Genomic DNA, 12994 nt, shown 5'->3' on the forward strand with positions numbered 1-12994 from the left:
TATGTATTATGACTTGGGTTTTATGAAAAAGAGATTCAATCAGACAAAAAAAAAAGGAAGAACACATATATTCTTTCTTGTTGTTGTTGCATGTTCACCAAGAGAACCATTTTATTTCTTTTGGTTCATCTTGAAAACAAAATTGTATACTGAGTATTATACATCTATTGTTAATTAATATAATTTGATTATATTAATTTGTTACTTGGTATTGGACTAGCATCCATTGACGATCGTTTGAAGTGTAGTGTGGACTATCCAAAGTGACGATCATACTTTTGATCGTAAGTTTCTCTCCTACAATCCGTTTCTTCAGGAAAGGTATATCGTTTACTCACTTTGTGAATTTATATATTTTGACAATTATTAGTGGTGTAATTGGATCTTGTTGGAACCGTCAATCGTGTGTATGTTTTGTAATAATAAGTTTATTTTTATCGTTCCGCTGCGTTAATTTGATTTGAAAGTACACACGGTTTTCCATCAGTGGTATCAGAGCCGCTTTTACACCATTTTAATTGTCACGTGATTTTCTCAGATCTAGTTTTGTGAGATGGTAAAAAGTAAAAAAAAAAATTTTTTTTACAATTTCAACATGTTTGTTTTAAATTAAATCTCATGACGCACAAATAAGATCTGAAAAATATCACTGTTATAAATTTTGAATTTATTTATTATGGCTTGAATAATTGTTGTTTATTTCATTCCATGGTTGTACACATGCATTGTAACCATGGACAAGCCATATGTAGTTTTTAATAATGTAGTTATTAGAATTGTGATTGCACACATAGCCCATAATGCCCCGGCCTATGTATGATTGTTGTGATTGTTGATTACAGCAATATTGTGTCATGTTGATTATTTGTATTATAAGGCCATTTTGAAGCCAAAATTGTATTATATTTATTTTCCATTTTCATAGTATTGTATTTAAGTTTATTTCAATTTGTAAAAGTACTAGTTTAGTTGTATTTTCAAATTTAAATAAATGTAACAAGATGAAGATTGAAGATAAAATACAACATGCTTTTGGCTTAGAAGATGGCGAACAGGTCAAGTTGACAACAATGGCGTTTGTCAAGTTTTCACTTGATTCTTGAATCAAGTGGGAGCTACGATATTACCCTTAGTTTGACCTCTTGATCCCATGTCGGCTCATGGGATCAAGCATAGGATTTTTGGGCTAGGCTATGTGTGTGTGATGCATGGTATGGTTGTGTTTTATTTTTACGAATTTATATTTAATTGTTGATTATAATATATGCTAAATGTTTTTTGATGAAAACATCAAATAAAACTAGTAACGAGTTTCAAAGGTTAAAATTGATGATTTTAAAAGGTTAAACTCTAACGAGTTTAAAGTTAAATATTTTTTGAAACTCAAATAATATATATGAGCAACATCTTTTAAAAATGTTTTAAAATGATACACAGTGTGTATTTGTTATTTTTTTTATATAAAATAAAATAACAAACTTGACGCATAAACACGATCGACATATATAAAATTGGTTAAAATGTTTTTTTAACAAATTGTAGCGAATCTTGTGTGCATGCATTATTCGTTAACACAAACATTTTTAAAATACCCGTCAAATTTAAGTCATGCCATCCAATGAGCTTGCAAACACTCCTCGTTATTTTTTGATTACGGTGAGACCTAATCGAATTATAGCCACGAGGTGAATTTTCAGTTACGAGTGAGACTAGGCTGAATTTCCACTGTTTTCAAATTGGACGACTTAATCGTATTCACGGTGAGACCTGAGATCGAGGCAAGGATGGGACAAACATGCCATTAGATAATAGTGGTTTGTTAGACTACACATATCTCAGGGTCCCATAAAGATCTAAGAGTTGCATCTGTGATGCAATTGGTACTCGCTACCTACCAGTAGACTCTATAACTGCTAGCTGATCAACAGATGTAGTTATGGAACCTCTATGTGGATTTTAGGCTTTCGTAAATTAATTGTTTTTAAATATATTAAAACTTGGGTAATTAATTTATTAAAGTACAATATCGAAAATACTAAAATTGAATCTTGTTCTCTTGTAGATGTCAAACAATCAAAACGTAAACCAAATCAACCTCCGTTCTTTGTTGGAGAAGGAGAAACTTAATGGTTCAAACTTTCTCGATTGGCACCGCAACCTGAGAATTGTTCTCAAATTTGAAGGGAAGTTGAACAAAATTGAAGAACCCTTACCCGAAGCTCCTCCTGAGACAGCTACTGCTGCTCAAAAGAATGCTTATCAGAAGTTGTTTGATGAGCAAGAGAAGATAGCTTTAATCATGCTTGCTAGTATGACTTCTGACCTCCAAAAGGAAATGGAAGATCGTACAGCATATGATATGATGACTGAGCTGAAAAATATGTTTCAGAAACAGGCTAGTCAAGAGTTATATGAAACTTATAAGCTTCTTCAAACATGCAAAATGGAGGAGGGTCAATCAGTGAGTTCTCATGTCTTAAAAATGAAAAGCTACATTGACCGATTGGAAAAACTTGGAACTACCTTGCCGCCTAACTTGGCCGTGAACACGGTTTTGGTTTCACTACCAAAATCGTATCACCAATTTGTGATGAATTACAATATGCAAGGTTGGGAGAAATCTCTGGCAGAGGTGCACTCGATGCTCAAAACTGCTGAACAGGATATTCCATATAAGGTTTCCAATCCAGGTGTCCTTATGATTAGGGAAGGTAGAGTGAGAAAGAATAAGCCAAAAACTTGGGGAAAAGGAAAAGGCAAGTCAATTGCTAAGAAAAAGATTCCACCACCTCCCAAGAAAGAAAACCCAGCGAAAGACGCCGAATGTTTCCACTGTGGAAAAGTTGGCCACTGGAGGAGGAACTGTCCTTCCTACCTATCTGAGTTGAGAAAAGGCAAAGCTGGCCAGACTAGCAAATCAGGTATATTTCATATACAGTTATATACTTTTTCTAGTGATTCCTGGATTTTTGATACTGGTTGTGGTACTCACATCTGTAACAATATGCAGGGAATGAGAAGAAGTAAGAGACTGAAGAACAACACACTAGACTTAAGAGTGGGCAATGGGGCTCGAGCTGCAGTCGAAGCTATTGGCACCTATGAGCTTACTCTACCTAGTGGTCTTATTGTTTTGTTGGAACAATGTCATTATGCTCCTAGTATTACGAGCAATGTAATTTCAGTTTCTCTTTTGAAAAATGTTGGTTTTGAACTTACATTTATGCACTTTGGTATTTCAGTTTCTAAGAATAATGTATTTTATTTTAATTCTATTCCACGTGATGGTATTTTTGAAATTGATATGCATGGTGTAATTTCAAATAATAATTCTGTATATACATGTACTGCCAAACGAGTCAAGAAAGACTTGAATAATAGCTATCTATGGCATTGTCGTCTTGGTCATATAAACAAACAACGCATTTCAAAACTCCAATCTGATGGGATTTTGGAATCAACTGGCTCTGAGTCATTTGATGTATGCGAGTCGTGTTTATGTGGAAAGATGACAAAGGCTCCTTTCTCCGGTTTAGGTGAAAGAGCTAAAGATCTTTTAGGACTAATACATACTGATGTATGTGGCCCTTTTAGAACTATGTCTAGAAATGGTGAAACATACTTCGTTACATTTACTGATGATTATAGTAGATATGGTTATGTTTACTTGCTGAAACATAAACATGAAGTTTTTGAAACGTTCAAAATCTTCCAAAATGAAGTAGAGAATCAACTTGGAAAGACCATTAAAGCCCTTCGTTCTGATCGGGGAGGGGAATATATGAGTCAAGAGTTTTTGGACCACCTGAAGAATTGTGGGATTGTCTCACAATTCACTCCACCTTATACACCACAGCACAATGGTGTGTCGGAGCGGAGGAATCGAACTTTACTTGATATGGTTCGATCTATGATGAGTCTAACTACTCTACCGATGTCTTTTTGGGGTTATGCATTAGAGTCTGCTGCACGCATACTCAATATGGTTCCAACCAAGAAGGTAGATAAGACACCATATGAGTTATGGCATGGAAAGAGTCCTAAGTTGTCTTATTTGAAAGTCTGGGGTTGTGAAGCGTATGTGAAACGTGACACTTCAAACAAGTTAGAACCCAGAGGTATCAAATGTCACTTTGTGGGATACCCAAAGGAAACAATGGGTTACTACTTTTACTACCAAGCTGAAAACAAAGTGTTTATTGCTCGGTTTGCTGAATTCTTTGAAAGAGATCTTCTCTTACAAGAAGACAGTGGGAGTAAAGTAGATCTTGAAGAAATTCAAGAATCACAAGGTAACATACCTTTTGAAGGCACTAGTTATCCACACGTTGAAGCTGAGCACATTGTTGATGAGCCAGAACGTGTTGCACCTATAATTCGTAGATCTAGTAGAACTCCTCATCGACCGGAGAAGTTAAATCTTCTGATTAATTCAGATGAATCTCATCTAGGGGATTATGATGAACCCTCTAGCTACCGTGAGGCCATATCAGGTTTAGAATCTGAAAAATGGGGAGATGCTATGAATACAGAGATGCAGTCCATGAAAGAAAATCAAGTATGGGACTTGATTGATCTTCCACCCAATTGTAAACCAGTTGGGTGTAAATGGGTCTACAAGAAGAAGGCTGACATGGACGGTAATGTAAACACTTTTAAGGCTCGATTGGTGGAAAAAGGTTATACTCAAACTCAAGGAATTGATTATGAGAAAACTTATTCACCAGTCGCGAGCATTAAGTCAATTAGGATACTTATTGCCATAGCAGCTTTTCATAATTATGAAATATGGCAAATGGATGTGAAAACCGCTTTCCTAAATGGCGACCTAAGTGAGGACGTATATATGGTTCAGCCGGAAGGGTTTGTAAATCCAAAGCATCCTAATAAAGTATGCAAGCTTCTAAAATCCATTTATGGATTAAAGCAAGCATCCAGGAGCTGGAATCTTAAGTTTGATCAGAAAATCAAAGAGTTTGGTTTTTCTCAAAACCAAGATGAGCCCTGTGTTTACATTAGAGCTAGTGGGAGCAAAGTTGTCTTCTTGATCTTGTATGTTGATGACATACTACTTATTGGAAATGACATTCCAACTTTGCAAGATGTCAAATCTTGGCTTGGAAAATGTTTTGCCATGAAAGATCTTGGAGAAGCTAAGTATATTTTAGGAATCAGGATCTATAGAAATAGATCCAAAAGGCTTATTGGTTTGAGTCAAAGTACATACATTGACAAAATCTTACGAAGATTTAACATGCAAAACTCCAAGCGCGGAGCATTGCCCATGCAAAAGGGCATAACCTTGAGCAAGTCTCAAAGTCCTATCACACCTGATGAGATAAGACGAATGAAATGTGTTCCTTATGCTTCGGCTATAGGATCCATTATGTATGCTATGTTATGTACTAGACCTGATGTCTCGTTAGCTTTGAGTTTGACGAGTCGTTATCAACAGAATCCAGGTGAAGAACATTGGATTGCTGTTAAGAGCATTCTTAAGTATTTGCGGAGAACTAAAGATATGTTCTTGGTTTACGGTGGTTTGGAAGAAGAGTTGAGTATTAGATGTTATACAGATGCTAGCTTCCAAACTGATCGAGATGATTCCCGATCCCAGTCAGGGTATGTCTTTGTCATGAATGGCGGGGCAGTTGATTGGAGAAGCTCAAAGCAGACCACAGTTGCACAGTCTACAACGGAAGCAGAATACATTGCTGCCTCAGAAGCTACTCAAGAAGCTGTCTGGATTAGGAAGTTTATTGCTGAACTCGGAGTAGTTCCCAGCATTGAATCCCCTATGGAAATGTACTGTGATAATTCAAGTGCTATTATACTTGCGAAAGAATCACGTGTACGTAAAGGTAGCAGACACATTCTTCGAAAGTTTGACTACATTCAAGAAGTCGTTGAGAGGAATGATATTAGTATTCTTAAGGTTCATACAGATGATAATGTGGCTGACCCGTTCACGAAGCCCATGACACACAACAAGCATGATGATCATGCTAGTAGTATTGGACTTCGTTATGCTGCTGATCTTTTTAATTTGTAATTTAGTATTTGGATATTTTTGGAACATTAAACAGTTTTATCATAATGAATTGATATATTGATGTTATGATCATTTTCATTTATATCACTATGTTCTATATTAGCATGTTTAATCCATGAATAATTGTTGATTATTCAAAATCTCCATAATCGATCATGTTATGGGAATAACATGAATTAAGATTAATATGAAGTTTTGGTTTATATTTATTGATGATAAATAGTTAACTTGCAGAGACCAAATTCATATGTATTCATTGATGATGGATATTGGAATGACCCAACCGAGATATCATTACATGGATCGTTGTCAGTAGTGAATCTTTTAGTGATTATGTCTTTATGTCCTTAGACTTGAGATGCACGCCGGTTTCGATGTGTGGAATATTGTACTTTGATATGGTTAAATGCTGTCCTGAATAAGACGGTAATAAAGGCTATTATTGGGTATAATGCAAAGCTCGTGAGAGACACGTGTATGCAATATAGGATTTGTTCCTCCAAAATGTTTGGAGTTAGATACTTTTGAGCTCCTCGATGAATGAATAAGATATTTGTGTGGCCGCACCCAGATGTAATTAAGATGATACTTAATTAATTTGGTGATCTAATTCAGTTCTAAGATCGAGAAATAAAATTGTTAAACAAACGAGAATGACGAATGATCCATATCTCAAGTTTAACTAAAGTATCTGAAACAAAAGGACGAATGACATTTAACACTTACCATAAGCAGTTCCGAGAAACTACCCTCACGTGAATTTAGGGACAATGGCCTGTTGCTAGACGGTATCCATTGTTAGTATAGTTACTTGGTGTTGTACCATGCACAAGTGGGAGTCTGTAGGATTAATGTGCAAGGTACAACATATAATTATATGGCTAAATTCGTTTGAGCCTTCGGGGTCACACACATATACACCTAGACGTCAAATGCAATATATATATATATATATATATATATATATATATATATATATATATATATATATATATATATATATATATATATATATATATATATATTACCTAAGTAACTAAACAATTTAAACTAGTTGAGTTTGAATATATGATAAATATTAATTTGTTTATTGACTAATAGTTGGTTGATCAATAATTCAATATTTAATACATGCTTTATGATTAATACTAGTTAATATTAGTCACAATGGAATGATGATTGCATATTCCATATATCTACTCCATATCTTGATTCTTTTGTATTAAAAATTCATAAAGCAAAAGTAAAAGAAAAAGCAAATGGAAAACAAATAATTCATACGTGTTTTTTGGATCATTGAATAATTACAAACATTATATATGTATTATGACTTGGGTTTTATGAAAAAGAGATTCAATCAGACAAAAAAAAAAGGAAGAACACATATATTCTTTCTTGTTGTTGTTGCATGTTCACCAAGAGAACCATTTTATTTCTTTTGGTTCATCTTGAAAACAAAATTGTATACTGAGTATTATACATCTATTGTTAATTAATATAATTTGATTATATTAATTTGTTACTTGGTATTGGACTAGCATCCATTGACGATCGTTTGAAGTGTAGTGTGGACTATCCAAAGTGACGATCATACTTTTGATCGTAAGTTTCTCTCCTACAATCCGTTTCTTCAGGAAAGGTATATCGTTTACTCACTTTGTGAATTTATATATTTTGACAATTATTAGTGGTGTAATTGGATCTTGTTGGAACCGTCAATCGTGTGTATGTTTTGTAATAATAAGTTTATTTTTATCGTTCCGCTGCGTTAATTTGATTTGAAAGTACACACGGTTTTCCATCAAATCCACTGATCTTGATCCAAATAATGTAAAAATTCACCCTCCTCCTCATCCATCAAATTTCCCTTTTGGTTTTAAGGCTCCGTCCGGTGGCAATGATGCTTCGTTAACTAGCAAAGTCGATTGTAGTCAAAATGGGTCTGTTTCGGTCAACAAATTTCAGTCCACTGAAAGTCTTGGGGTGGTTGTGAACCAGGTGTTAGTCAATGGTGAGAGCAAGTTACCGACTTCCGTTTCGACGAGTGAACCTCCCTTAAACAATTTTGTTGACGGTCCGTCCAAGAATTCGGTCAACAGTACGACTATGGAGGATATTGACGAGTCTCGAGGCATTGAAACATCTGTTGCTTCCTCGAACTCTAAGGTATGCTGTGATGTCTCCGATTCTTGAGTCACTTTATCGGGTTTCAAACGTGATAGTGAAATTCCCAATTCAAATGGTAAACGTGACTGTGATGCTTCTGGCACAAATGACGTGTATCAATCGAATGAGGATGTGGGTAACCCAATTTTCAAGGAGACAAATTTGTGTAATGATTTAGATGACAGAGATAGTACTGCGCGTGGTTGCAATGTAGTTTCCAATGATGGGCCACTAGATACTTCTACATCTAGTGAACATGGGGTTGATGTGGGAATTTTGGAAACTGAGCCCATTAATTCGGTTGAAGCTTCTAGTGGGTCAAAATTTATGAATGGTGTCTCGGTGGATGAATGTAGCTCAGTGGTTCGTTTTCGATATAGGAAGCGAAAATTTAGGCCTTTGATTAAAAATCATTTTATTAAGTACCTACACGGAAGAAAACAATTGAAGCGCAAAAGATGTCGTGAAAAGCGTACTTGGTGTGAAAGGATCATTATCGATGATCTGTTGAAGAACTCGGACAATGACGATAATGATTGCGATAGCGATTGCGAATGTGATTGCAATTGTGATTGTGAGAGCGATTGCGATACTATTTCATCCTCAGACGAGGAATCGTAAAAGACTATGGTCCATGATCTATGTTTTGTGCGACTGTCTCTACGAGTTTAGCTCCCGTTCGTGTTCATTTTATTGGGTCATTTGAGTTATTTTGTCGTGGTTTTCGTGTTTAGCATTTTTCGGTGTTAGGTTAGATAGTTTTTTTTTCGAAGGTGTGTTCTTTCGTGGTTTTCTCGTTCGTTCTAGCTTCTTGCTAGTTGTTTTTCTTTTTCTATTTATAAAATTTGCTTGCCTTTCAAAAAAAAAAAAAAAAAAAAAAGTGTTAGATGGAAAAGAAATATAAAAGTAAACCACTCGCACATTGTTATCTTACTAACTGTATAAATTGGCACTTAATGTTCAACAGTAGAAAGACAACTAAAGCAGCTGTCCAACACCTATATGCATCCACATTTAAATTGTAACTGAGCATATCAAATGCAAGTATAACTCTTATGTAACAAACAGTTGCAAACAATGAGCAACAACAAATATAACTCATAAATGTTTAAATTGTAAAGGAGCATATCAAATTCAAATATAACTCTTAGGTAAGAAACATCTCGATACAAGAAGCAACAACAAATATAACTCTTAATTGTCTAAAAACGACCATGTAAAGAAACGTGAGTGCATATAAGCGCATACAATAAGATCATGGGTATCGGTATGGGCTAATAAGCATAAATAATGATAGGAGTCTCATGGCCAACATGAACAAATAAATTCTTCTTTCATCCTAAACACACGGGAAACGACATTCTCTATAACTCTTAAACACACAACAACATAGCAAGTGGAACAATTCCCAAAAGAACATATATGGCAAGACCTATAAATAGTAGTGACCAAATATATAAAACACATATGAGGAAACAAAAGATATGTTACTTAAGCAATCAACTTGCATGTAAATACCTTCATGATCTTCTTGCACTTAGGAGATAGACTGTGACCAACTCAGCACCTGAGATACATTACACAACATTTATCCTGAGATGTCAATACAAACATATAACGCACCTCAACATCGCTGCAATGAATACTTTGATAGTGATAATTTGTTTTATTGCAGCTATATAACAAGAACTAGATGTTGTATCTTCTAAACCAAACCAACAAGGTACTAGCGATAAAAATAAAACCATACTAAAAAGTAATACTAATACTAAACTGCAATTATAATAAAAACTTATATTACCAACAATTTAATTAATCTATATAAAGTAGTTACAATACAACTATTCAGATACCTATTAATCTAATATTTTGATTATAATGAATTATCACTACTCAAGAACCTCGTGAAAGAGCTATAATGCAATAGCAGATGAAGCGTCCTTTATTCCCACCATCATTCACCACCAAAGTTAAGAGTCATTCCAATATCACACAAGTTGAAACCTCATTGCCAAAATTGCTGAAATACAAAAAAGAATTAGCTAGGAAAAACATCTTTTTTTTTTTTTTTTTGAAAGGCAAGGCCCCAAAGTGAGGTTGGTGGGGATTGAACATGGGTACTTTTTGGAGATTCTGAAGCACCCAACCACTCAACCACCCCTTTGGGGTTTAGGAAACACATCTGTAAAACCACAAATGTAATATAAAACTTATCCCTTTGAAGGTCTTGAGCATAATTCTGAATTGAGATGATGTCCTGGTGGTATCCATCTGCTACCTCAAGAACAACAAATATAAAATATCATCTATGTAAGAATCAAGTACCTGTTGCAATTCTAGCTGGACATTGAAATCTCTACAGTTTCCAAGGGAGTCCAAAGCTAAATTGGATACAACCACGGATGTACAAAACATAATTGTGAGACAGAATCAACTTGTTGTTAGCCTTTCGAAAAAAAACAAGAGAATCAACTTCTTGTAACAGATCCAATCGAATCAGCTCAAATGGGTCATACGGAGTATAATTTTTTGCTGAGATGCATCTCAAATGTTCAAATTATTTAACGAGGCAATATATAGTAGCAGCATATAGATCTTTAACGAAACCAATTACTAGTCTAAATTCCATAACTAATTTTAACAAAGACAAAAACATAATTACCGTAAAAAATGGAGAGGTTTTGGCTGGGATATTAATGGTGAAGGCCGGCGGAGATAGCGGTGATGGTTGAATTTATCGAGCACTGATCGAAGTTGAAGGCTAGGTTGGATTTTAGTGGAGGCTAAAGTTAGGGTTTTGATGTTTGGTGAATAAAAGAACAAGCAGTAGAATAAGAGATGCAAGAAATCGAGTGAATTATTCAATTTTTCAAACTCCCGCACAAATTAAATGAAACCGGTTTTGTTTATAAAACAGGTTCCCATACATAAGAACCGGTTTTGTTAAAAAAAGGGTTTAGAAAGGTTGGTATAGAGACCGGTTTTTTGTGAAAAAACCGGTTCCATTTTTCCGTCATTTTAAAACCGGTCTCTATTTACTTTAGAAACCGGTTTTTTCATTATCATCAAAAAACAGGTTTCTTTTTGGGTTTCTAATCTAATTTTTGTAGTAGTGAGTTCAACTATCGTGTGGCAAATGACCTGTAATCATCTCAGGAATATCACAACTTAACAGGTATATATCCTAGGATCTTTCACTGACCTAGATACCAGTTATTTCACAACCAAGTTATATAAGAGTGTGACTTATCTAGTTTTACTCACATAAAACCGAAACTACAACGATCACTCGATGTAATCTCACGATTATGTAATTAAAATACCATTCAATCACCAATTACACTCATACTCTAAACACTTAAAGAAATTTATGCAATTGTCTATATCACCTACGTGAAGCACAAGTTATATATTACCAATTAACTCGCATTAACCGTTAAATAATATATGTGATTGAATTAAAGTGCCAAATCAACAAAATAGAATTTTTAATTAAGCACAAAATTAATAACTCAACAATAACTAAAATGAAATGCAATCCATAAACTAGGGTTTAAATTTTTATTTTTTTATTATTAAAAAAAACACTAGGGTTTAGTTATCCAAGTGAACACAAATACAATTAATTCATTATAATTTTGACTGAATATAGGATCAAATAATTAAAGCATGCTAAGATCATATTTCGTATTAGCAAAATAATGAATTCAGAGTACTAGTAATTTATTTGTAGTCCATAAAGAGAACAGGGAGTAAAATCTTGGGATAAAGAATATCACCCAAATTAAATGAATGAATGGTTCATGATTTGCAAAGTGTTGATCAACATATGAGATGTATATATCTTCCAAGTTTGCACGCGTCTCCCACTTTCAAGTTAGCTGCAAATGAGCATAAATAATATCTTAAAACCTAATTCTAATTTATATCTGTTAAACTCCTCCGTTACGACTTACGAGTATATATAAAAAAAAAATATTATATAATTAGTTTTCGAACCCTCGCTTCGCGCCGGAAGTTCGATTTTCAATGTATTTTATTGCGTTTAGTTTGTAAAATTATTTCGTGGCTAACGATGATGTCGTTGAAGCGCAACTCGAGTCGAACTAAAAGGTATGACCCGTAAAAGATTTAAATGTTATTTTAATTAACAATATATGTGCATCTCCGCGTTTCGCTATGAAATTGTCGACTTTTAAAAATTTAACGCAAAATCAACGTGTATGAAAAGTACCACAAATATTAGCGTTTTTAAAAAGCGTCCGTTTTGCATATAGTTAGTGACATTATTTCGAGTTTAACGATGGTGTCGAAAAAATTTAACTCGTTGCGAGCGAGAGTATATGACCCGTTGAAATTTAGGAGAAAAAAATGTAAAAAGACGAAAATGCCTCTAGTTACCATTTATAATTTTTGTCTAATATATAGTAAAGTAAATTAATAGTAATATATATGTGAGATGTCTCCCTTGTTCCTTCTTTTTGTCGTGACAAGCAAAAACCCACCAAAGTGGGTCGGCTTCCAGGGGCGACGTTACATGTATACCCGTGGGGTCACGGGACACCACTAGTTCGAAAATTTTTAGTAAAAAATACCCTTTAAATTGTATAGGATACCACTAAATTTAATTGCAGGACCCCATATATTTTTCAAATTTATAGTTTTCTTTTAAATTGTACAAGACATCACTAAATTTAACTACTCGGACTCATATATTATTCGAATTTGTAGGTTATTGAAGGTAAACTATCACTAAAATAGCATGCAAATATAATT

The 12994-nt window shown here is 34.3% G+C and overlaps 1 protein-coding gene across 1 annotated transcript; it reads left to right on the forward strand.

Annotated features, from left to right (window-relative positions):
* Positions 1-237: 237 nt before the first annotated feature.
* Positions 238-3244, forward strand: LOC139844810 (uncharacterized). The gene is made up of 3 exons (XM_071835037.1): positions 238-321; positions 2063-2921; positions 3011-3244. Exons 2-3 carry the CDS (start codon positions 2063-2065, stop codon positions 3025-3027), a joined length of 876 nt encoding a protein of 291 aa, XP_071691138.1. The 5' UTR covers positions 238-321; the 3' UTR covers positions 3028-3244.
* The last annotated feature ends 9750 nt before the right edge of the window (positions 3245-12994 follow it).

Source organism: Rutidosis leptorrhynchoides, chromosome 4 (assembly GCF_046630445.1).
Source record: "Rutidosis leptorrhynchoides isolate AG116_Rl617_1_P2 chromosome 4, CSIRO_AGI_Rlap_v1, whole genome shotgun sequence".
Taxonomy (NCBI): domain Eukaryota; kingdom Viridiplantae; phylum Streptophyta; class Magnoliopsida; order Asterales; family Asteraceae; genus Rutidosis; species Rutidosis leptorrhynchoides.

Coding starts and splice junctions, on each gene's coding strand:
- LOC139844810 (XM_071835037.1), top strand. CDS start 2,063: ATGTCAAACAATCAAAACGTAAACCAAATCAACCTCCGTTCTTTGTTG.